The following is a 26901-nucleotide window of genomic DNA, read 5'->3' on the forward strand; positions in this document are numbered from 1 at the left end:
TTACGGAGAGCAGTAAATCCATCGGAAAAGATGAAAGTAGCCTACCGGCGAAGGATTGTGCCCACACCCGTGAAAGCAGAAGATTCCCCTGCCGCTTTGTCTGACGCGGAACCAAACGGCCATAGTCCCGAGTCCTCCCTCTTCTTCCTTGAGTCAAAAAGCGCCCCCCCAAAGCGGCCAAGCACCAAAACCTTCGCTCATAAGTCATACCAGATCAAACCCCACGCGCGCACAACACATACTCAACCGTGCGGCCGTGCGCCTCCGCAGCTCAATCCTCGCACACGCCTTGCCCCCCGCCCAACTCCGAAATCTCACCCGTCACCACCATGAATGGCTCCGCCGCGGCGGCCACCGCCGCCGCCGCCGCCGCCGACGCGCCTCCCTCTACGCGCCACCCCGGAATCTCGTCAGACACCACCATGGACGACTCCGCTGCCGCTGCCGCCGCGCCTCCCTCTACGCGCCACCCGGGAATCTCGCCAGACACCGCCATGGATGACTGCGCCGCCGCCGACGCCGCGACGGACGAAGAAGCGCCCAAGGCGGATCGGCACACTCTAGCGAGATGGTGAGTTTTGTTTCCGCCATCACGCCTACCAAACTGCTGCCACCGATGCCGCGCGCGTGACGAACGCGTGCGCGCGTGCGTGCGTGCAGGTACCAGCTGGAGGCGCTGGAGCGGGCCCTGGCCGGGAACACGGTGGCCTTCCTGGAGACGGGGGCCGGGAAGACGCTCATCGCGGTGCTCCTGCTGCGCTCCTACGCGCACCGCATCCGGCTCCCCGCGCGGGACTTCGCCGTCTTCCTCGTCCCCACCGTCGTGCTCGTCGAGCAGCAGGCAGGGGTCGTCCAGGCGCACACCGACCTCCGCGTACGCAAGTTCTTCGGCGCCATGGGGGTCGACTTGTGGGACGACGCCACCTGGAGCCGCGTCGTCGACGAAGCAGAGGTGCTCGTCATGACGCCGCAGATCCTCCTGGACAATCTCCGACACAGCTTCTTCCGCCTCAAGGACATCGCGCTGCTCATCTTCGACGAGTGCCACCACGCCAAGGGAGATTCCCCCTATGCCTGCATTCTCAAGGTCCAAAACTCACAACCACTCTATTATTCCACCTTTTTTTTCGGGTCACATTTATTGCACCAAGTCGCCAACCACACTAGTTTGATGCTTCCTCTTGTCTTTAGACACTTCTATCAACTCCCAATTTGGATCATCGATTTTTTTTTTTGGCTAAATTTATAATTCCAGTTATTAGAATAATGGCTGTCCTATTTCCCCCCTTGTATAACAACTTTTGCAAATCCTTCAATGTATTGTAGGAATTCTACCACCCCCAACTGAATTCTAGGCCATCGGACCCTTTGCCTAGGATATTTGGGATGACTGCTTCGCCCATATATTCCAAAAGTAACGACAAAGCCATAAACTCGTATCTTCGTAAGTTTGATATTTTTAGACAATCCTCTCTGATAACCAACTGTGTCACTCAATTCATTCCATATATAGGTTTGCATCCGGCCAGCTATGCCAAGCAAATTTCTGAATTGGAGAATCTAATGAGTTCAAAGGTCAGACCATATAAGAATGCCCATCCTCCCTCTACTGAAGATAATCATTCTCCTTACTTTTTGTACATTCAAGGATAATATTTTTTCTATTTTCTGTTGAAGGTGTACACTGTTGAGAGCGAATCAGCTTTATCCGAATACATACCATTTGCCGCTACCAAGATTGTGTATTACGATGGTTCCATCACTCCATCGAACTCACATAACCATATTGTGGGTTGCTTGCAGAGATTGCAACAAAAGGTAATGTCTTAGCCCCTATGCATGATTTTCTATGCTATGCACACACTGCTTCCGGTTATTTAGTCACACTTCGCTTGCCATACAAAGTCTAGAAGACATGTACCATTACTTTTTGGTGTCACTTACTATGCAATAGATGCTCCTGTGCAATGCATTTTGTTGCATGCTCTTTTTCCCTCTTATTTACTCCTCATTTGTTTGTACACCGAGTTGGACTCAGTAATTAGTAATCCAAAATTGGAATCTGCCATCCCTTGGTGTTACTGAATTAGCTAAAATTGATGGTACAAAGATATGCTGTCCTTGCACAACGTGGCAACTTGCACAATACGGGGTCTAGTGAACTACAGTAGATGTCAAACCGTAAGATTGGCGGGAGCAACACACTGCTGTACTATTTGAGAGATTCCCAAAGCTCAATAGAACTAAGTTTGAATGTCAGCATAGTTTTGCTTGTACAGTTTGTTTTGAGGCAAACATGGTGATAATCGATATTTTTGTACACATTTGCGTAACAAGACTATGCTTATGACTGCACCCTAACATTCGCACAGCTGCCCTGTGACTTCTTCAAATCTGGCACTTGTCCTGATCTCAAGGAAGATGCTATGTTGTAGTATACTCCCTCCGTTTCAATGCTTAGGGCGTATATTATTTGGCTCTTCGATTAAGGAAATCCAGCGAAATCAGATCTTTCCAGAGTTACCCCTATTAAATCGTGTAGTTAGTTCCTTAATTTTCTCCTCCACTTTAAACCGTCTCCTCACTTTTCTCCACGCATGGCATGCATGCCTTCTATCTCTCGTTTCCAAGGTGCAATAACTACTCCTTAGGCTGCATGCATCGTGCTCGGCCAATTGCCGGCTCCACAATTACTGCTCTGTGTCAAACTTTTAGGCCCAAATAAACAGCCGGAAAGGGTAGTTTTGGGAAAACTGGGTAAGTCACATCATGCGCCTTAAGCTATGGCGAAAATCTGAAAAAATGTATACGCCCTAAGCATTGAACCGGAGGGAGTATTTGTAAGGGTGCTCCCACACTTGATAACTGCATCACCAGTTCACCACTTCTCTTCTGCACTTTTTTTCTTTTCAGTTTGACACCCAAATTGATATAGGTTGTGTCATGCACCTAGTTACTGTTCTGTTTTACATATTCTGCCGTTCTTGTCTCATTGTTAAACAATTACGTATTACTTTGTGGATTTTGAATACATCAATACGCACTCCGGCTTATAATTTATTAGAAGAAGACGGAGTTAGATATTCATAAGAAACTTTAATGTTATGAAGTATCTGTTGATTCCTCTACTATTGCCTTGGTTTAGTTTACACCCTCAACTTGCTGTTTGCAAATAGACTACTGAACCCCATTATAACATGGGTTTGTCCAATACATCCGCCCTAATGTCATCCTTGCAAGCGTTGTCACCCAAATAATCAGCCCTATCTATTAGTATTTGGTTGCTCATTTTTGAAGATGTAATCGTTTCTGCCTGCGCAAATTGACCAAGCTACTGGGATAATTATCGCCGTGGAGAAAGCCAGCACCAGCCTGTTCTTAAGAGATCAGCAATTATGTCATGAAAATTTGAGCCCAAAATCCCTCTGTACACAAATATTTAAAGCAAGATTGGCAAATTTACAGTGTAAGAAAGGTGCTCTGTAGCATCAGGTACCTGCAAACCACACATGACACCTGTGTGATGGAATGGAGAAATTTTTATTGACATACATGTCCGAGTGCAAACCACACAACACAATTCACTATTTTTCCAATTGCATACATAGATGTTTCCATAGTTGGAATGTTCCTGTACAAATGCATCATATTTTGTTTCGCTCGCCTTCTGGTTCATACTGGTGCAATTTTGATTTATGTGAATGCATGGCCTTGTTGTAGCACTTTCAGGAACTTCTTTAACACTGTTTACATTCTCTTAGCATTTAGAAGTTCTGGAAGGAAGTTTGCATGGCTCGTCTCTGGAAAATGCGAAACAAAGGATATCAAAATTACACCGGACATTCTTATATTGCACAGCTAATCTAGGAGTGTGGCTGGCGGCAAAGGTGTGATGAGGACATATGATGATTCATTCCTGTATATTGTTTCTGTAGTTTTGAAATGCCCGAATCTTTTTGTTTTCAGGCTGCCGAGGTACAATCAACTAAGGAAAAACTCTTATCCTTTTGGGGTGACAAATTAGATAAAAATGTTGAAAGCTTTATTAGAAAATATTGTGAGGAAGTATACAGAGAGCTCTCTTGTTTCTCAAAGAGAGGTAGTCACATGGTTGCAATTCTTTTGTCTTTCCTGAATTTTTTGACATTGTGTAGGCTTTTGGGGAAATTGTGGATGGGTTGGTCACTTGGACCTCCACACCCTCTCATATATATAGCTCAACTTAGGCTTACATGTTAACTCATACACTAGAATAGTCTAGACACTACTACTATACTAACACTCCCTAGAATACTCTAGACTTTGCTAATAAACTAACTTAGATTCTAGCACACTACTGGAATATTCTAGACTTTCCTAGGAGACTACTACTAATCTCCAATTCCCCTAGAGCATTCTAGACTCTACTAGAGTACTATTACACTAATCTTAGATTCCAACACTCCCCCTCAAGATGGGCCATGGATATCTATCATTCCCATCTTGTTACATGCCAACAAACATTCCTTACTACCTAATCCTTTGGTTAGACAATCTGCTATTTGTTCTCTAGAGGTTACATGGCTTAACTTCAAGGTTCCTTCGTCAAGCCGTTCTTTAATGAAGAATCGATCTATTTCCACATGCTTTGTTCGGTCATGCTGAACGGGATTGTTAGCAATGTTTATTGCTGACTTGTTGTCGCACCAAAGATTCAATGGCCCTCTCCGCAGTAGCTTCAATTCTGATAGGAGGCCTTTCATCCATAACATCTCACACAAACACACCGCCATTGCTCTATACTCGTCAGCTTGATCTTGAGACCACATGCTGCTTCTTGCTCCTCCAAGATACCAAGTTTCCTCCTACGAAGACACAAAAGCCTGATGTTGACCTTCTGTCATCAAGGCAACTTGCCCAATCAGCGTCACAATATCCCTCCACACTCAAGTGCCCATTGGCCTTGAACCATAGACCTTTTCCAGGACTTCCTTTCAGATAGCGTAAAATTCTATAAGCTGCCTCTAGATGTCCACTTCTTGGGTCATGCATGTAGCGGCTCACCACACTCACGGCATAAGATATATCAGGTCTCGTATGGCATAAATAGATAAGTCGACCAACAAGCCGTTGGTAGCGCTCTCTATTAACTGGATCTCCTGACTGAGCACATAGCTGGTGATTTTGCTCAATAGGAGTTGAAGCAGGCCGACACCCAAGCATACCAGTCTCATTGAGTAGATCCAACACATATTTCCGTTGAGAGAAAACTATTCCTTTAGGAGATCTCGCAATCTCAATACCCAAGAAATACTTGAGTTGTCCTAGATCCTTAACCTCAAATTCTCTGCTCAATCTCCAGTGATAACAATGTCATCCACATAAACTGCAAGGATGGTAATATGACGCCCTGAATACCTATAGAACACGGTATGATCCCTATTACATTGCTTGTAACCCATATTGCGCATGGCTCTCCGGAACCTATCAAACCATGCTTGAGACCATACAAAGACTTCTTCAGTCTGCACACCTTCCCCTGGGTGTTGGAGTTACTAAAGCCAGGTGGAATGTCCATATAAACTTCTTCCCGGAGATCTCCATGCAAGAAAGCATTCTTGACATCCAGCTGATGCAAGGGCCAACCAAAGTTAGCAGCACAAGAAATAAGAGTTCTTATAGTACTCATCTTTGCAACAGGCGCAAAGGTCTCGTCATAGTCAATCCCATATGTTTGACGTAACCCCTTGCCACCAACCTTTCCTTGTATCATTCTATCACCCATTTGCAAGTAACCGGACGTTTTCCAGCTGGAAGAGTAACAAGATCCCATGTATTGTTCTTCTCAAGAGCTTTCATTTCCTCCAACATGGCCTCGTACCACTTTGGGTCTTGTTTTGCTTCTTTCCAATCTCTTGGGATCACCACAGATTGCAATGATGCGATGAAGGCCCTGTAGTTCGTAGATAGAGATGCATATGATACATAATTAGCAATGTCATGCTCCTCCTGGTACCAATTTGGAGGTTTTCTAGCTGCAGCTCGGGTTCCTTTTCTTAAGGCAATGGGCAAGTCCATTGAATCCCTCGTAATAGATGGATCTGCGTCATCAGACAATTCATCAGTTTCAACATCTGTTGGAGCATGTTGCTCCCCCTGCACCTGTGTGTCACTTGTCGTGGGAGCCTGTTGTTGCACATGTTGCTCCCCCTGCACCTGTGTGTCACTTGTCGTGGGAACCTGTTGTTGCTGCTGCTCATGCTGCGATTTTCTCCGTGTATACACTTTCAAGTTCTCTTCCTCGTTTGGCTTTCTCCATCTCTCTTCACTTGTAGCTTGTCTCCTTGTAGACACCCTTAGATTTTCTTCCTCATTTGGCTTTGTCCATCTCTCTTCACTCGTAGGAGATGGAATTGAACCAACAACAACTCTGGATGGTTCATGTTCCTTTGTCCTCAAAAGTTCACTCTCCCCCTCTTGACTAGCTTCGATTGTGCTAGGAGAGTCAAAGTCAAACAACGAGCTGAGGTCCGTCTTCTCTCCATAGAACGGCTCAGACTCTCTAAATGTCATATCCATGCTAACAAATGTTCTCCGCTCACTAGGGCTCCAACACTTGTAGCCCTTTTGTCCAGATGGGTATCCAATGAAGATGCACTTCACAGCACGAGGATCCAATTTTCCCACCGAAGGTCTATGGTCTCTAACAAAGCAAGTACACCCAAACACCTTTGGCGGAACGATGAACTCATTTTGGCCATAGATCGTTTCATATGGAGTCTTCATCCCAAGCACTCTTGAGGGCATCCGGTTGATGAGATAAGTAGCAGTCATAACCGCTTCACTCCACAAGAATTTGGGCACATTCATGGTAAACATAAGTGATCGAGCCACCTCCAGCAGATGACGATTCTTCCTTTCAGCTACTCCATTCTGTGGAGAAGTATCAGGACATGAAGTTTGATGAAGTATTCCTTTTTGGGAAAGAAAATTGCCAAATTCATTGTTCACATACTGGTCCCATTATCTCATCTCCGATAATTTGAATACTAGCGTTGAAGCGATTTTGGACATATGCATAGAAGTCCTTGAAGCATGTAAGCACCTCACTTTTATGTTTCAGAAGATATATCCAAGTCATTCGGGAGTAGCAATCAATGAAGGTGCCAAAATATCATCCCGCTAACAGAGACCACCAGGGAAGTCCATACATCAGAGTGAATCAGTACAAAGGGCAACGTGCTCCGCAGTCCACGACTCACATATGATGTCCTGGTGTGTTTTCCAAACTCACATGCATCACACACAAGTTTTTCTTTGTCCACCTTCTTCATTTCTTCAGGGAATATCTTACTCATAGTATCAAAGGACATATGGCCCAATCGACAATGTTGGTGTATCAACCTTGCCTCATCATCATTGGTAACAACTGTGAGAGCAGTGCACAACGCTTCATCGGTTTCCCTTCTATCCAAGTACCACAATCCCTTATGTCTCACACCTATCCCAAGCCTCCTTCCAGTCTTCCTCTCTTCAATTATACAATTCTATCGATCGGCAATTATTCGACAATCAATATCATCAACCAAAGAGCTTATAGACACCAAACTCACCGGAAACGATGGAGCATATAATACCGAAGACAATGTAATGGACGGAGTGCATTTCACTGTGCCGACCCCTTTCACAGGTTGATAAGTTCCATCGGCTGTTTGGATTGTCTCTTTATGCATGGTGGATGTGGAGTATATGATGCAAACTCACTCCACTTACCCGTGACATGTGCTGATGCTCCCGAATCCAGAATCCAATTTGAACAAGTTCCATTTAATGCAGGAGCCTGACTTGAGATTGCTTCTTCTGTTTGTGCAAGATTCACACAATTTCCTAGGATAGTTGTTTTTCCACTTTGTTTTGGAATTTCTGCACTCTCCCTTGATTGTCTCAACTTCTCAATCTCCTTGAGCAATTGAGTCATTTTCTCAAGTAGCTTCTCAATTGTTTGATTCTCCCCCATTGATCAATATTGCTGAAAATCACCAACAAACCAGCTTATGTGCTTCTTCTCTTCTCTGCTATATTTGACCTACTCTTGCAGATCTCTCGACCCCTCTGGATCTTTCTTCTGGCTGCACACGCAGCTTAGGTCTCTCCTCTGTCCTCTACTCGCACACGCAGAAATCAGCACCTTTGCTTCTCCCTCTTCACTGCAAGCCACAAGCAGCTGCACCTCACCCAGCTGCTCCCTTCACCACCACTCCGAACGCTGCAGACGGTTGGCTCCGCACCTCTGCAGCAGCTCACATCAACACTTCTACCTGGGCAGCACTCCACTCCTCTGCCCGTCTGTTGTATTTCCCCTGGATTTTGCGGAACTCCACCTCACTCCACCGAATCACCACAGGCAGCCCGTAGCACACACCATCACTGCCTCTAGCTCTGATACCATGTAGGCTTTTGGGGAAATTGTGGATGGGTTGGTCACTTGGACCTCCACACCCTCTCATATATATAGCTCAACTTAGGCTTACATGTTAACTCATACACTAGAATAGTTTAGACACTACTACTATGCTAACACTCCCTAGAATACTCTAGACTTTGCTAATAAACTAACTTAGATTCTAGCACACTACTGGAATATTCTAGACTTTCCTAGGAGACTACTACTAATCTCCAATTCCCCTAGAGCATTCTAGACTCTACTAGAGTACTATTACACTAATCTTAGATTCCAACACATTGTGTAGTCTGTACATGACCGTTCTGCTAATGGTGTCATGTACTGTTATCTCAAAATCATTCTTTCTTGATAATTACTGAATATTAAGTTTTGTATCTACACCTACTGTAGCTACTGATGTGCTAGGCTGGTAGCTAGACACCTATTGATGGCATAGCGCAATTTACTGATTTTCTAGGCTGCTAGCTAGACCAACTTACTAATCAAAAAGTTAGGCTTTTTACGTTGAGGTAGACAACATGACCTGAGGCTGAGGTAGATAACAAAGTCATATTCCCTTGTGATAGCATATGGTCCAAACTTGAAAATAAATCATACTCATCTGTAACTCAAATTTAAGGATTGCAACATGATTTTTAGATGCTGTTTTCTCAGGTCATATTGGCGAAGATTTTGCAGCCGATATACAAGATGGGCTATTGACGTCTAAAGTTCATTGCCTTGTCCAATCTCTTCTGGAATACAGGTGATAAAATACTTGGCCCTTATATTAGTATGCAAGAATGGTTTACATTTCTGTTCCCTTTGTAGACTTGTAGTTGCATTTGCTTGGCTGCAACAGGCTGACACAAATAAATGATATTTATGCCATAAATTTTGTATGTGGTGAACAACAATGTGCTGTACTCCTTTAGTTCCTTTTTCCACTTCATCAACTCTCAACCTCTGTCCACCTTCAGTTAATATATCAAATGCTGCACATGGTTGTAAATATAAATCAGCAAAACTAATAAGAATATCCAGGAAAAATACCGTAAAAATAGAATATTAAATGTAAAGGCTATGGTAAAGTGCATAAGTTACATAAACATATAGATTGGTCACTCTCAGTACAATTAGGAAACAGTTCCATGTTTCTTCAAGAATTGATTTTAGGCAGATATTTTGTTTTAGCGATGTTTTTTGTGCCTAGGTAGTTCCTATTAAGCCTTTGATCCATTTGAACTTTGTTTGGTCGAAGAATAACTACTATCTCTCGCTCTCTCAGGCATGTGCAAGACTTGAGATGCATTGTATTTGTCGAGAGAGTTATTACAAGCATTGTGTTGGAATCCCTCCTGTCCAGTATCAGTCAAATGTCTGGGTGGAATGTTAAATACATGGCAGGGGACAATTCGGCTTTGCATCCTCAGAGTAGGAAAAAACATACTGAAATTGTTGACTCCTTTCGAAGTGGAAAGGTTTACCATTAATTTTGTTATGCTGTGGCCACACTCTGTCAATGATATTGCTCTGATGAGAAAATGTTTTTCCTGTAGGTACATCTCATTGTCGCCACACAAGTTTTGGAGGAGGGCCTGGATGTGCCAAGTTGTAACTTGATAATTCGGTTTGATCCAGCAGCAACTGTATGCAGCTTTATACAGTCACGTGGACGAGCTAGGATGCAAAACTCTGACTATGTTTTGCTTGTTAGAAGGTATGCCTCTAATTTGCTGCTATTTTATCGTTTTCAGTGCATAATTATTATTTAAATCTTTAGGGAATTGGAAATGTGTATCTTGTTCATGGTGAACATTATCCCTCCATTTGCTACTAAATTATTTTTTTCTTACATTGTAAGAAACATCCCTGGTTAGTGCCTATAAATGCGAGTGCCAATATGACTCCTAGTCCTGTTACGGTGATACCTCAAACAATGGGAAGAGTAAGATCGAATGATGCTTTACTCTTTACTCAAATGTATAGTTGACTTGACTAATATTTCGTGAACCATGAGCAACCATAGCATGCTTATAATTGGTTTCGAATTGGAAGGAATTTTGAGTAGAAAGCCAGCCAGTTTCTGCGCTAAACTAGTATTGAGACTGGCCAGTGCTTATGAGTATCTTTTGAGTCGGTAGTGGGACAGGAGCTGTTGGTTCTAGTCCTACTAATCAAATTTCTTGTTGGCTTATAGAATGTTGATACTTAAATATTTTACTCAGGTTGTTTTAAATTGATACATTAGTATCCATTTCGACCTTAAGTGGCATATAACCTGCTTGATGTTTTGTTGTCATCATTATTTTGCAACTTATTTGACATGTTCACATCATGATGATACAATTTTTGTTTCTGTACCAGAGGAGATGCAGAAGCTCTTTCTAAGACAGAAAAATTTCTTGCAAGCGGACAAATAATGCGCGAAGAGTCTCTGAGGCTGGCATCTACTATGTGTCAACCACTTGAAAACACCTTGTGTGAAGAAGATCATTACTGTGTTGAATCTACTGGAGCAATTGTGACTATGAACTCCAGCGTTCCGTTGATTTACTTTTTCTGCTCAAAGCTCCCATTTGACGAGTCTGTTTTCCTTTCCATAACTAATCGTTTCCTTTTGCTTCATATTGCAAACAATTTCCAGTCACAAATATCATGTTTCTCATGTACCATTTTTCTGTCTGTTAGGTATTATAAACCTTTACCAAGATTCACTATTGATAAGGCATTATGCTCATGCACCCTGCACCTTCCGAAGAGCAGTCCTGTACAAACAGTTTATACAGAAGGAGAAGTTTCTGTCCTCAAGAAGGCAGTTTGCCTTAAGGCCTGCCGAGAATTACACGCCATCGGCGCCCTGACAGATTCTCTGTTACCAGAACTAGGTGTTCCATGGGAAGAAGAACCCGACATTGGTATGCTTATTGATGATGAATTCGACTAAAACTAATTCATTTGGTACAATATTTGTAACTTTCTATTCTGATTGATTATACATGTGAGTAGTTTTGTATGCAGTTGTGATGGTTGATTATGTAGCTTGGATTAATTTATTTTGTTAGTTGTGATAGTACAAATTTGTAGTGTTGGGCACATACTCTTTTCTGACAGCCAAAGAGGATCCCAGAATAGAGTTGGGAATGTTGAGTCAATCTCGTTTGGAAACTTATTTTCCTTGTCTCCTTGCAGTTTTGTTGTTCAATTTGAATGAATACATTACATGCAGTTGGAAATCTGGAATGATATTCTGTATTAACATTGGTTTAATGATCTTCTTGTAGTTGTTGAGAAATACCAACACGAGCAGCCTGACTACTATCCAGAAGAATTTGTGGACAACTGGTTCTCGTTTTCCTGTCTTGGCATATATTATTGCTACAAGATTTCACTGGAAGGATATTTTAAAACAACCGCTTCTCCAACTGACATACTTTTAGTGGTGAAATGTGATTTGGGACCTGACTTTGTATCTAGCTCATTTAAATTGCGTGGTGCGCAAGACTATGTTAATGTTGCCATTAAATACGCAGGAATAATTCATCTAAACCAAGAACAGGCAAGTTTTGGCTAATATCTGTCTAGTTTGGTACTCATCATGTAATTATTATATAGTCTTACTCTCTCTCATCAGCATACTTTTGTGTGTGCTAGTCTGCATGATGAAAACAAAATATTTGTTTCTTCAGGTAACTATGGCTCGAAGATTTCAGGAAACTGTTCTTTCTTTGCTTATTAACAAAGACCAGTCTAAAGGCATCGATGCTATTAAATACTTCCATGAAATGGAAGTGACCATGGGAATTGTATACCTACTACTACCCTTAGTTTCTGGTAAAGTTGATTGGTGCAGTATCAAGTTCTCCGCCTCCCAAGTATATGAAGCTAGCAACAAAGATACAAAACACTGCCATTCTTGTAAAGAGGTTGATTTACTGCAGACAAAAGATGGTCCTCTGTGCAGGTGTATGCTTAAAAATTCTATTGTCTGTACCCCTCATAATATGGAATTGTATGCTGTTACCGGGTTCCTTGAGTTAAATGCCACATCCCAACTGCATCTACGTGATGGGAGTGCCGTTACCTACATAAGCTATTTCAAGACTAGGTACAAGTTTGTCCTTTCAGTTTTAATCTGTATGCACCTGTTCCTAAGCTATCTACACTTGTATCTGTATGTACTCATTGTTTGCTTTTCCAGGTATGGTCTCGGCTTAACACATAAAAATCAGCCCTTATTGGCTGCCAGTAAACTTGTTGAAGTACGGAACTTCCTCCACAAGCGCCATTATCATGAAAATAAAAAAGGTTTCATTCTAGCTTTCTGCAAATATAGTTTTTGACTCTGTTATGATTTATTTGAAGCTTGTGTTGAGTTAATCTTTTCTGGTCAAACCCTGGAGGCCAAGTCTGTGGTTTCTTATCATCTATAAGTATGATCTGATTAAATAACTTATTTTTATATTTGAGAAGCCTTCAAGCGTTTTTAACCTTCAACTTTGGATGTGGTCTTGCTGTCAAATCAGTGTGTAGTACAGACCCATCTGGGATTTCTGTACAGCCAACTCTTGCTTGACAGTGAACCTATTCTTTTTTTTTTTTTTGCAGCTAGTATGTTCGAATTTAATATTATATTAATCCTTAATTTCATTACAAATATATAATACATGAAGTATGCTATGAACTTCATCTACATTTTAGTTTAATTTATAATTAAATTTGTACGTCAAACTGCCAGTGCTTATTAGTTGTACCGCGAGAACATCTTTTTATACAAACACTTTTGCACCACAATTGTGGAACATCCATGCCATCCGCAGTTCTTCCACCAGCAGTGCACCTACCGCAGGCAGAAGAACCGCATCCATGCCATCCGTGTCGAGGGACAGATGCTGACTGAGCACGCCGACATTGCTGCAGCCGCGTTCCTGCACTACGATGGCTTGCTGGGCACGGATGTTGCTCGCGACTGCACGCTTGACTTTGCGCACCTGATTGAGCCCGCTGCTGGACTGGACGCTCTCGAGGCTCCCTTCTCCGCTGATGAAATCTGGAACGTTGTGAAGCGCATGCCCGCCCGCAAGGCGCCGGGACCTGACGGGTTCACCGCCAAATTCCTTCGTGCGTGTTGGAACACTGTCAAGCAGGACGTTGTGGACGTGTTCCAGCAGCTCTACGACCTGCGTGGCCGAGGCTTGATGACACTGCTCCCTAAGCGCGCTGACGCGATCACCCTGGGTGACTACAGGCTAATCAGCCTCATCCATCTGATTGCCAAGCTCTTCGTGAAGATGCTGTCGCTGCGCCTGGCACTGCGCCTCGACGAGCTCGTCAGCACAAACCAGAACGCGCTCATCAGCGGCCGTAGCCTGCACGACAACTTCATCCTGGTGAAGCCGTCCTCCCGCCTCCTACATCAGCTCGGAGCACCACGTGTCCTCCTCAAGCTGGATCTTGCGCGCGCATTCTACTCCATCTAGTGGCCCTTCCTCTTCGAAGCGCTACGGCAATATGGTTTCAGGGACCGCTTCCTGGAATGGCTGGCGATCCTGCTCTCCTCTGCCAGCATGACGGTTCTGATCAACGGCGAGCCTGGGCCGCCTATCTGGCACCGGCGTGGACTCCGGCAGGGCGACCTGCTGTCGCTGCATCTATTTGTCCTTGGCGTCGACGCCCTTGTCCGCCTTGTTCAGCGTGTGATCCACTCCGGCATTCTGCAGCAGCTGCACCTGCGGCGCAGCATCCCGGCGTTCTCGCTCTATGCCGACGACGTGGTCATGTTCTGCTGCCCCACGATGGAGGATGTGGTGGCCGTGCGTGAGATCCTGCGGCTATTTGGCCACGCGTCTTGGCTGCAGGTCAACTTTGCGAAAAGCTCTGCCACGCTCATACGCTGTGACCAGAACGCCGCCACACCGGTGCTCCAGGAGCTTGGCTGCCCCATCGTCGAGCTGCCCATCACCTACCTCGGCATCCCGCTTACCTTACGGCGACCAACTGCTACGCAGATGCAACCCCTGGTTGAGCGTGCTGCTGCTGGTTTCCCCACCTGGAAGGCGAAGCTCGTGACCAAGGCAGGGCAGGTGGCACTGGTTAAATCGGTGATCACTGCCATCCCGATAGACCAACAACTCGTGCTGCCATCGCCTATGGCGGCCTGGGCGTGCCTGATCTGGAGCGCACTGGCCTTGCCCTGCGCCTACGCTGGCTCTGGTTCTCCCGCACTGATAACCGGCAAGCATGGAACGACCTAGACTTGCAGTTCATGGACGACGAGCGAGCGCCGTTCTTTGCCTCCACCACCATGGTGGTAGGGAATGGCCAGAAGGCGCTCTTCTGGGAGGACAGATGGATCGACGGCTGCGCTGTCTGCGAGATTGCGCCCAGGCTATACAATTGCATCCCCAAGCGCCGGCGCAAAATCAGGATTGTCGCCCAAGGGCTGCAGGGGAACAGCTGGGCTCAGGACATCCATGGCATTCTTGGCGTGCACGAGGCTGTCCCAGGAGCCCGACAGGCTTATCTGGAAGTGGACTGGACTGACAGTGGTACCTACACTGCCAAGTCTTGCTACCAGGCGCAGTTTCATGGCTCGACCGCGTCTAACTCCTGGAAGCTCACGTGGAAGACATGGGCGCCGCCGCGAGTCAAGTTCTTCTGCTGGCTTGCGTGCATGGATCGGTGCTGGACTGCGGAACGCCTGGCTCAGAGAGGCCTGCAGCACCTTCCCAGATGCTTGCTGTGCGATCAGATGCCGGAGACCATGCACCACCTCATCCTCGCTTGCCCTTTCTCCCGGCAGGTTTGGCATGAGGTGCCGGCTCGCCTGCGCATGACCTGCCAGCGCCCCAACGACGGCGACACCTCCCTTGATGACTGGTGGCGCAGGGCAAGGCAACTAACCCCGAAGCCCTTGAGCAAAGGACTAGACTCCCATCACCCTGCTCACACCATGGCTGATCTGTAAGCACCGCAACTCGTGTGTCTTCGACAGAGCCCGGCCCTCGGTTCGTGATCTGGTGAAGGCCATCTTTGACGAGGCAGGTTCGTGGGCTAGAGCTGGCGCGAAAGGCGTAAGGGTAGTCTTGCGGACGACTTGGGACGTGCACTGATGTATTTCCATACCTGTATCTTGCCTCCTAGGAGGACTGTAAAACACTATCTTTTCAATGAAATGAAACGTAAGTCTTTTGCGTGTTCTCGAAAAAAAAACAATTGTGGAACATTTCTCATGCTGTTCCATTTAATATTTGTTTGCCTTTTGCAGTATGATTTTTCTGCTTTATTATACATATTCTCATTAACTTGTTGATGTGTTATTATCTGCTGCCATAATCTTGTTCTTGTTTAATTGAACATATCTCAAAATAGTTTTTAATAACGGTAATTATCATTCTTCTCAAGATTTAATAATTGTATGAGGGAAGAATTTGGCATGGAGCTTAGCCTCTTTCGATAAGGCTTCTTAGAGAAGTTGGTAGAGAATGGATTCAGCCTTCACTATTGTCAGAAGCAGTAGAGGATGCCCCCTATGGGAAGTTGACATGCATCTTGGTGTCTTTAAGCGAATGCTTAAGCCTTCCCAAATTAGGGACCTTAGGAAGCATGTAATTTTTGTATAACTATCAATGAAACACACACAGGAGTTAGAAATATATCCTTTGACCATACTTGCAGAGTTCATCTGTTACAGCTGTGCCCATGACTGGCTTGACCATACCTTGTTAGTTGATACATAATTGTGCAGTTCATGTTTAAGCCCTCGAAGAATAGGGGCCTTCCGCCTTATGCAGTTTACATATTCATGTAATTATCAATGGACAGGCACAATAAGTTCAAATATACCTTTGGTCATACTCCAGTTAGCAGAACTCGTTTGTTACAGCTGTGGCCATGACTGACTTGATCATACCTTTCCTTGTTACAGAATCTTGCAATTCATATGCTGTTGAGTTGCCACCTGAGCTCTGCAGAGTTCTGATGTCACCAGTGTCTGCTAGTACTTTGTGCAGCTTCTCGATTATTCCTTCTGTGATGTACCGCATCCAGTGTATACTTCTTTCTGCAAAGTTGAAGGTTCAGTTGGGCCCAAGAATGCAACAGTTTGTCATACCAGCTCTGAAGGTTAGATTTCCAACTATACTGCAAGTAGTCTTACATGTGAGAACGAAGGCTTTATATCCCCTGTTTTTCTAAGCCTTGAAAATATTTATTGTCATTGGTGTAGAAGAGGAAGAGTGGCTAACCTTTGGGGCAGCAGCCAGCAGCTGTTGTGTTCTTTCTTAGGGTTTCTTACATACCACTCTCAGCTTATATACCATCCTAGCTTACATGTGAGAATGAAGCTTTTATATCCATTGGCGGCGCCAGGAAATGGCGCCTGGGTATTCCGTCCAAAATAAAAAAAATTGCTCTAAATGTAGTATATGAATCAAACACCACAATACTATCAATATATGAATAAGACAACACTAGCATAACAACAATAGCCACAACCACACCACAACCAAGCCTTCAGTCCCAAACAAGTTGGGGTAGGCTAGAGTTGAAACCCATAAGATCTCGAAGCCAAGACATGGTTCCGGAACATGGATAACAACAATAGCAATATTTTAATTTATAAGCCCATAATGACATGAATACATCGGTACCTTTTGATTGATAAAATGATGATATTCCATCTTACATTATAACTTTAGGTTTGCCTTTTTGGAAGAGATTGAATACATATGTATGCTACTGCCAACAATACCACTATTCTTCTTCTATAGTAAAAAAAAACAAGAAATAGAAAATTAAAATCTTGCATCTACGAAGCTAATAGGAGTGGATGATTCCTCTCAAAGCAAGCAATCAAGCAAATCAAGCAAGAACAAAATTGGGGATGAGGAACTGAGGAAGGCGGCTACCTTCAGCGCTGCTCGGGGATGCTGGGGCGGGGCGGCGCGGACAGGAGGGGCGCGGGTCGGCGGGCGGGGCCGGGGCGCCGCCACCGTGGCGGGCGCGGGGTCATCGCCTGCTCCTCCAGGCTGCATCGCCGGCGGCAGTTCGTGGGCAGGTCTAGGTCGAGGACGAGGACTCCAGGGTCCAGGCGCTGTGCGCGCGTGCTGCGAGGCGAGCGAGAAAGGGGTTCGCGTTTGCTGGTTCTCGTGCGATGCAGCGATGGCCCGGTTGGGCTGGACCAATCTGCCTTGTTGGACTGGGCCAATATCTGCATTTTTTTTTCACCTCCAAATCTTGGGTATTCCAGGGAAGACAGGGGAAGACCCCCAGCGCCGCCCATGTTTATATCCCCTGTTTTTCTAAGTCTTGAAAATATTTATGTCATTGCCTCAACAACCTGTAACTCCCCCTGCGGTTGCTGCTCCCCCTGTTCTTCTGCATGGTACTCCACCTGTTCTTCTATCCTTGGTCTCCGTGAGTACACACGAAGATCGTGCTCTTCATTTGGCTTTGGCCAACTTCTAGCATGTGGAAATTCTGGTACAATAAGTGGTATGGACCCAACAATCAGAGGTTGTTGTTGCTCCACCAGAGGAGAGCTGCTATTGCTTGCGCTGCTGCCACTTGCACTCTTCCCCTCTTGACCAGCAATATTCAGTGGCTGGTCAAGCCCTTCAAATATAGCACTCAAATCTGTTTTTTCACCACAAAAGTTGTTAGATTCCCAGAAAGTAACATCAAGATTTAGAAATGTGCATCTCTCCGAGGGACTCCAACATTTATATCCTTGCTGTAGCAGGATAGCCAATGAAGATGCACATAATAGCTCTAGGGTCAAATTTTGTCACCGAGGGCCTGTGATCACGAACAAAGCAAGTGCATCCAAACACCTTGGGAGTAACCACAAACTTGTTCTCTCCTAGTAATAATTCATAAGGAGATTTCATATCTAGTATTCTTGAGGGCATGCGATTGATAAGAAAAGTAGCAGTCATCACTGTCGCAGAGGAATCGTGGGTCATTCATGGTATAAATTGAGGTGGAGTATCTGAACATGATGTCTATGAACATGATGTCTATGTAGAATATCATGATCATATAGGAACCCGCAAAACTTCTTGTTAATATATTGTCCCATTGTCTAATCTGAGCATTTGGACTAGCACCTTGAACTGGGTTATAACATATGCGTAGAAATTCTGGAAGCAAGAAAGCACTTTATCCTTATGCTTCATAAGGTACACCCAAGTCATTCTAGAATAATAGCCAATGAATGTCACAAAATACTTATCCCACTGATAGAGGAAATAGGACATGTCCAGACATCTGAATGCACAATCATAAACGGGGATATACTTCTGAGCTCCTTACTCACATAGGTGTTTCTAGTATGTTTAGCATACTCACATGCTTCACTCTTAAGACTATTCTTATCAACTTCACTCATTACATTTGGAAAGACTTTAGTCATTTTATCAAAAGCAACATGTCGCATTCTACAATGATGCATCATAGCATTTTTCTCCTTCTACCGCAGTGCTGCAACTAGTGTTGAACTTCCTAGCTTGCATGATTCATCATGGTCCATGTACCAAAGGCCTCTACGCCTGGTTTCGGTTCCAATCTTCCTTCCACTCAGCCTCTCGTGCATAAAGAATAAATACGTATCTATCTATCATAGGTTACACGATAGTCTATTTGATCAACCAGTGCACTTATAGAGAGTAAATTCACAATGCAGGTATGTGTATGATTGATGATAGCTTAATATTTCCTTTGATTGGTTGGGCTGTACCATACCATCAGCAGTTGAATTGTTTCTTGATGCATGGGAGTGGCTGGCCTATATGATTCAAACTCTTCAATGCTATTAGCAACATGTTTCAGTCTTACCTACCGAGTAGACAAAGTGGGCGAAGTGCCCAAAACTTGCATTTGTTTGCTGCTCTCCCATCTTTACTTCACTTTTGCTTGAACTAGACTGTCCTTGCCCTTCATCCACGGCTACATGTTTGCGCTAGCACTCACTTGATGGTTGGAATACCCTGCATTCCTGCCTCTAACTCCCCTAAAATTTCCTCGGCCATACCCCCTTCCACTGCCACAATTGTGACTTAGATGCCATTTTATTCCACAATTGTGGCAATCCCGTGTCTCCTGCCTATTTGACACATAGTAAGCTGGTTTAGGTACTATCTCCACTTCCTCCATTTGTTTCAGCCTAGTTTCTTCTTGTGCCATGGCTGCAATTGCCTCTTCCAGTGTAGGCAAGTGAGGAAGATGCATCAGTGCAGCCCTCCTCCCCTCAAATGCAAGATTCAGTCCTTTCACAAATTTCATCACCCTTCTGTCCTCAATCCACTTCTTCACCGCTGCCACACAAGGCAGCACCAATGGTGCAAGGTGATCCAGATCTGCCCATGCATGTCTCAACTCTCCCACATATGTCATCACTGATATTTCACCTTGAGTCAAATCGTGTATCCTGTCTTCAATTTGAGAGACCAACATGACATTTCCCTTGCCCGAATACATCTTTGACAGGGCATCCCATACATTTGTTGATGATGCTGCAACAGCATTGGCGGGCAACCTTGCCACCATTGTCGGGTCAATCAAGCGCAATGGCGTCGCGGATCCCGCTAGATTCGAACTCGCGGGCAACCTTGCGGCCCGCCGGGGAGATAGCTTGGCATGTTGTGGCGAAGGGGGCAATGCGTATGTGGAGGCACATAGACGGTTGATGGGACTGATACTCTGTGTTGTGTGTGTGTGTGAGAGAGAGAGAGGAGGGAGCGGTGTGTGGGAGGAGTTGCGAGCACAAAAGTAAATGCAGCGTCTACCCGGCTTCTCCACGCGTGTAACCGTTAAACGTCCTAGTGCAATTTTTCCCCGCGTATTTGGTGAAGCTCCGCCACAATGGGATGGGCAGCCTCATGTAGTCCTGTTCCATGATCTCTCTTTGGTTTTGCTAGGTCAGGGAAACCTCGGGACATGGGACAGATGGGACAATAGTGTCTGCCTTCAACCTCCGCGGGATCTGCTGCCACAAGATCCCACACCACCCTGAGCTTATATACTATCCCAGGTCACTTAGGCTAATGGGCCACATGGGCGAGAATAGGAAGGATGTAGCTCATATACTGTTCAACAATTAGGAAGAGCTATACATCTTGTGTGTTTTTCATTATGAAAACTTAGGTTCTACTTTTTTAGTATGCCAATGAAATGTACGACCGAGACTGGTTATTCCTATATCAATGCTAACATTTTTTTTGAGTGGAAAACGGTAAGGGAGGCTTTGATTCACTGAGATTCCACCCAATAAACTGTAAGGGAGGCTTTGATACACTGGGATTTCGCTGATGAATCATGTCCTGAGTGTTGAGCCTGTTGTCCAGAAGCAGCCAAGCAAAAACCTTAACCCCGTGGAGCATTTGGACTGCCGGATCATGCTAATGGAAGTAGGGTTTGGGTGTGCTGAAGCATAGACTGGTAGCATTTTCTGGCCGAGAAGTGGGAGCTTCCCTAGGGGCTTTTCCAGGAGTCAGTTGCCTTATGAAGGTCTTGGGCATGATGAGAGGAATTGCTGGAGGTCATGAAGTTCATCAAAGACTTGAGTAGAGTGGGAGGTGGAAAAGCTATAATGGCCCAGTACAGTTCGGCGCACTGAGCCGAGTAAGGTTGTCCAGCACCTAAGAGTGAAGTTAAGGAAATCCGGAAAGGAGGGCTTCCAGCGATTGCTCCAGAAAAGATAAATGTCTCCCTTTGCAATGGTGTAAGTGGTTAGTCATTGGAATTGATCAGAAAGAGTTGCATCACCGGAAGGAACCAACAGTCCCAGCCGCGTGGGGGACTTAGGAGGGGTAACATCTCGTGATAAGGTTAACCGAAGGGACCTTGTGCTTGTGGTAGAATCTGTGCAATAATTTCATAAGCAGTTGGCCATTTTGGAGGGGGAGGTTAGCGATAGCAAAGGTTGTCAGAGACTTGGGCTTTGAAACTATGTCCCAGGCGGTGAGAGACCTCATGTACAAAAGATCTCCAATTTTCAGAGGCTGATGCGCCTAGCTCTATCTATATCATCAGTGACATCTTCCGGCAGCTTGAGAAGTGTTGTCCATTTTGTAGCAGCAAAGTGGAGTTATTCCTCGTGAATTTGGTGCCTGCTTCACCTTGGGCCTAGGCCAAAGTCCTTTAGAAAAAATCTTTCAGAAAAAGTGCAAATGTTACACGAGGATGACATTTGGAACCCTAGGATGCACGGATACTTAAAAAATGTGACGTATTGGCATATCGGATACACGGATACTTTCGGATACCATCGGATACTTATTCCTTGATTTTATATTTTTTTGAATAATAAAGTAATTAAGATATGCGTGAAGGGATCATATCGTGCCCAAACATGATCTATCCTATGCTTGACAGCTTCATATTGAAGTTCTGGCAGCTGCAAAAATATTTCTGTCATCTTATTAGTATTACTGAACTCCCCTAGTTTTTAAAAAATTATTGCTTATATATAATTTTGATTAGTTATTGTATACTATATACCAACAACAACAACAACAACAACAACAACAAAGCCTTTCAGTCCCAAACAAGTTGGGGTAGGCTAGAGTTGAAACCCATAAGATCTCGAAGCCAAATCATGGTTCCGGAACGTGGATAGCTAACTTCCACGCACCCCTGTCCATGGCTAAATCTTTGTCGATATTCCAAACCTTCAGGTCTCTCTTAACGGACTCCTCCCATGTCAAGTTAGGTCTACCACGACCCCTCTTAACATTCTCAGCACGCTTTATCCGTCTGCTATGCACTGGCGCTTCTGGAGGCCTCCGTTGGATATGTCCAAACCATCTGATATGTCCAAACCATCTGAGACGATGTTGGACCAGCTTATCTTCAATCGGTGCTACCCTAACTCTCTCTCATATACTATATACCAACGTTGAAAAATTGACGTATCCCGGTATCGCCGTATGTGGGTATCCTAGTTGGAACCTAGGCTGGGCCCAACCCTGGCTCCGTCCCATCAATACTAACAAAGGATCTCAGGGCTTTAAACCTTTTGCAGAAGAGTACTGAGGGAATCATTGATGCTTTGAAGGATTGCATCACCTCTATGAAAATGCGACAGAGCTCTGGAGAGGCGAACATTACAACTCTGAACTTATTGCCGAGTTTAATTTACAACCCTCAACTCCAAAGCTGGCTAGGATCCAACGTGTAACCGTCAATACCATTTAGTTTTGACCCCACTGAGACGATTTGAAGGTGGTTGTACATGACGTGGCGTCCCAGAAAACTAGTCAATGTTAATGGGGCATCCTAGCCAGCATGAATGATTAAACAAATTGTAGTCTAGGCTAGTCCCACATGCCGTATATTTCTTCCTTGTCTATGTGGTTGTTCATGAGCACTAGTCGCCGCTCACAACTAAAACTCAGCTTTCTTAACTCCTCGCCGAGCAACTCCTTTCAATTAGGGGTGGAAACGGATTGGATGCGGATCAGATAGAGCCCTTACCATATCCGTTTCCATATTTTCAAAACAAATATGGATGTGGATGTTTCCGAATACGAATTCGAAGTGGATGTTACTCGAATACGAATACGGGCCGGATGTTTTCTCAATTTGGAGCGGATACGAATAAAAGGAAATAATAGATTCATGTCTTATAATGAGCCAACTATAGAATGATAGAGAGATAAATATATTGATATAATGCATAGTAGTTTCCACTTGAATCACATAAAAGAACATTTGGCCGATTTGTTAGTTCCTCTAGTTAGGTAATTGGCATATTGGGGTCAAATTACTAAAATTGGCTAACATAATCTTATTCGGATACATATATTTCCATATCCATATTTGCTTCAAAATTCAATACCATATTTGTATTGTTTTAGTAAAATGATCCAGATATTTACCATATCCATTTTTAGTTTTCCACGGACGTCCGGATTGGGATATTACCACTTCCATTTTCAATTTCTCGAATACAGATGTCAGATAATGTAGGCTTTTGGGTAAATTGTGGATGGGTTGGTCACTTGGACCTCCACACCCTCTCATATATATAGCTCAACTTAGGCTTACATGTTAACTCATACACTAGAATAGTCTAGACACTACTACTATACTAACACTCCCTAGAATACTCTAGACTTTGCTAATAAACTAACTTAGATTCTAGCACACTACTGGAATATTCTAGGCTTTCCTAGGAGACTACTACTAATCTCCAATTCCCCTAGAGCATTCTAGACTCTACTAGAGTACTATTACACTAATCTTAGATTCCAACACTCCCCCTCAAGATGGGCGATGGATATCTATCATTCCCATCTTGTTACATGCCAACAAACATTCCTTACTACCTACTCCTTTGGTTAGACAATCTGCTATTTGTTCTCTAGAGGTTACATGGCTTAACTTCAAGGTTCCTTCGTCAAGCTGTTCTTTAATGAAGAATCGATCTATTTCCACATGCTTTGTTCGGTCATGCTGAACGGGATTGTTAGCAATGTTTATTGCTGACTTGTTGTCGCACCAAAGATTCAATGGCCCTCTCCGCAGTAGCTTCAATTCTGATAGGAGGCCTTTCATCCATAACATCTCACACAAACACACCGCCATTGCTCTATACTCGCTTACTGCAGATTGATCTTGAGACCACATGCTGCTTCTTGCTCCTCCAAGATACCAAGTTTCCTCCTACGAAGACACAAAAGCCTGATGTTGACCTTCTGTCATCAAGGCAACTTGCCCAATCAGCGTCACAATATCCCTCCACACTCAAGTGCCCATTGGCCTTGAACCATAGACCTTTTCCAGGACTTCCTTTCAGATAGCGTAAAATTCTATAAGCTGCCTCTAGATGTCCACTTCTTGGGTCATGCATGTAGCGGCTCACCACACTCACGGCATAAGATATATCAGGTCTCGTATGGCATAAATAGATAAGTTGACCAACAAGCCGTTGGTAGCGCTCTCTATTAACTGGATCTCCTGACTGAGCACATAGCTGGTGATTTTGCTCAATAGGAGTTGAAGCAGGCCGACACCCAAGCATACCAGTCTCATTGAGTAGATCCAACACATATTTCCGTTGAGAGATAACTATTCCTTTAGGAGATCTCGCAATCTCAATACCCAAGAAATACTTGAGTTGTCCTAGATCCTTAACCTCAAATTCTCTGCTCAATCTCATCTTCAGCCGGCTTATTTCATCATTATCGTCTCCAGTGATGACAATGTCATCCACATAAACTGCAAGGATGGTAATACGACGCCCTGAATGCCTATAGAACACGGTATGATCCCTATTACATTGCTTGTAACCCATATTGCGCATGGCTCTCCGGAACCTATCAAACCATGCCCTTGGTGACTGCTTGAGACCATACAAAGACTTCTTCAATCTGCACACCTTCCCCTGGGTGTTGGAGTTACTAAAGCAAGGTGGAATGTACATATAAACTTCTTCTCGGAGATATCCATGCAAGAAAGCATTCTTGACATCCAGCTGATGCAAGGGCCAACCAAAGTTAGCAGCACAAGAAATAAGAGTTCTTATAGTACTCATCTTTGCAACAGGCGCAAAGGTCTCGTCATAGTCAATCCCATATGTTTGACTGTAACCCCTTGCCACCAACCTTGCCTTGTATCGTTCTATTTTCCCTTCTGGGGATTGCTTCACGGAATACACCCATTTGCAAGTAACTGGACGTTTTCCAGCTGGAAGAGTAACAAGATCCCATGTATTGTTCTTCTCAAGAGCTTTCATTTCCTCCAACATGGCCTCGTACCACTTTGGGTCTTGTTTTGCTTCTTTCCAATCTCTTGGGATCACCACAGATTGCAATGATGCGATGAAGGCCCTGTAGTTCGTAGATAGAGATGCATATGATACATAATTAGCAATGTCATGCTCCTCCTGGTACCAATTTGGAGGTTTTCTAGCTGCAGCTCGGGTTCCTTTTCTTAAGGCAATGGGCAAGTCCATTGAATCCCTCGTAATAGATGGACCTGCGTCATCAGACAATTCATCAGTTTCAACATCTGTTGGAGCATGTTGCTCCCCCTGCACCTGTGTGTCACTTGTCGTGGGAGCCTGTTGTTGCACATGTTGCTCCCCCTGCACCTGTGTGTCACTTGTCGTGGGAACCTGTTGTTGCTGCTGCTCATGCTGTAATTTTCTCCGTGAATACACTTTCAAGTTCTCTTCCTCGTTTGGCTTTCTCCATCTCTCTTCACTTGTAGCTTGTCTCCTTGTAGACACCCTTAGATTTTCTTCCTCATTTGGCTTTGTCCATCTCTCTTCACTCGTAGGAGATGGAATTGAACCAACAACAACTCTGGATGGTTCATGTTCCTTTGTCCTCAAAAGTTCACTCTCCCCCTCTCGACTAGCTTCGATTGTGCTAGGAGAGTCAAAGTCAAACAACGAGCTGAGGTCCGTCTTCTCTCCATAGAACGGTTCAGACTCTCTAAATGTCATATCCATGCTAACAAATGTTCTTCGCTCACTAGGGCTCCAACACTTGTAGCCCTTTTGTCCAGATGGGTATCCAATGAAGATGCACTTCACAGCACGAGGATCCAATTTTCCCACCGAAGGTCTATGGTCTCTAACAAAGCAAGTATACCCAAACACCTTTGGCGGAACGATGAACTCATTTTGGCCATAGATCATTTCATATGGAGTCTTCATCCCAAGCACTCTTGAGGGCATCCGGTTGATGAGATAAGTAGCAGTCATAACCGCTTCACTCCACAAGAATTTGGGCACATTCATGGTAAACATAAGTGATCGAGCCACCTCCAGCAGATGACGATTCTTCCTTTCAGCTACTCCATTCTGTGGAGAAGTATCAGGACATGAAGTTTGATGAAGTATTCCTTTTTGGGAAAGAAAATTGCCAAATTCATTGTTCATATACTCCGTCCCATTATCTGTCCTGATAATTTGAATACTAGCGTTGAAGCGATTTTGGACATATGCATAGAAGTCCTTGAAGCATGTAAGCACCTCACTTTTATGTTTCAGAAGATATATCCAAGTCATTCGGGAGTAGCAATCAATGAAGGTGACAAAATACTTCATCCCGCTAACAGAGACCACCGGGGAAGTCCATACATCAGAGTGAATCAGTACAAAGGGCAACATGCTCCGCAGTCCACGACTCACATATGATGTCCTGGTGTGTTTTCCAAACTCACATGCATCACACACAAGTTTTTCTTTGTCCACCTTCTTCATTTCTTCAGGGAATATCTTACTCATAGTATCAAAGGACATATGGCCCAATCGACAATGTTGGAGTATCAACCTTGCCTCGTCATCATTGGTAACAACTGTGAGAGCAGTGCACAACGCTTCATCGGTTTCCCTTCTATCCAAGTACCACAATCCCTTATGTCTCACACCTATCCCAAGCCTCCTTCCAGTCTTCCTCTCTTCAATTATACAATTATATCGATCGGCAATTATTCGACAATCAATATCATCAACCAAAGAGCTCATA

The 26901-nt window shown here is 44.4% G+C and overlaps 1 protein-coding gene across 2 annotated transcripts in view; it reads left to right on the top strand.

Moving 5' to 3' along the window:
- The first annotated feature begins 267 nt into the window (after window positions 1-267).
- LOC127323291 (endoribonuclease Dicer homolog 2a) overlaps window positions 268-26901 on the top strand; it is a 33309-nt gene continuing 6675 nt past the window's right edge. Inside the window, exons 1-16 of one of the 2 annotated variants that reach the window (XM_051351447.2) lie at window positions 268-571; window positions 661-1087; window positions 1327-1414; window positions 1514-1575; window positions 1678-1818; window positions 3762-3887; window positions 3967-4099; window positions 9098-9188; window positions 9711-9903; window positions 9982-10142; window positions 10790-11008; window positions 11114-11340; window positions 11707-11981; window positions 12112-12530; window positions 12624-12730; window positions 16350-16546. In XM_051351447.2, the coding sequence (XP_051207407.1) occupies window positions 330-571; window positions 661-1087; window positions 1327-1414; window positions 1514-1575; window positions 1678-1818; window positions 3762-3887; window positions 3967-4099; window positions 9098-9188; window positions 9711-9903; window positions 9982-10142; window positions 10790-11008; window positions 11114-11340; window positions 11707-11981; window positions 12112-12530; window positions 12624-12730; window positions 16350-16546 (3108 nt within the window). In that variant the 5' untranslated portion in view covers window positions 268-329. The remainder of the gene's footprint in view (window positions 572-660; window positions 1088-1326; window positions 1415-1513; window positions 1576-1677; window positions 1819-3761; window positions 3888-3966; window positions 4100-9097; window positions 9189-9710; window positions 9904-9981; window positions 10143-10789; window positions 11009-11113; window positions 11341-11706; window positions 11982-12111; window positions 12531-12623; window positions 12731-16349; window positions 16547-26901) is intronic. The other variant, XM_071819089.1, reaches the window with a different exon arrangement.

The sequence above is a fragment of the Lolium perenne genome, chromosome 4, assembly GCF_019359855.2.
Source record: "Lolium perenne isolate Kyuss_39 chromosome 4, Kyuss_2.0, whole genome shotgun sequence".
Taxonomy (NCBI): Eukaryota; Viridiplantae; Streptophyta; class Magnoliopsida; order Poales; family Poaceae; genus Lolium; species Lolium perenne.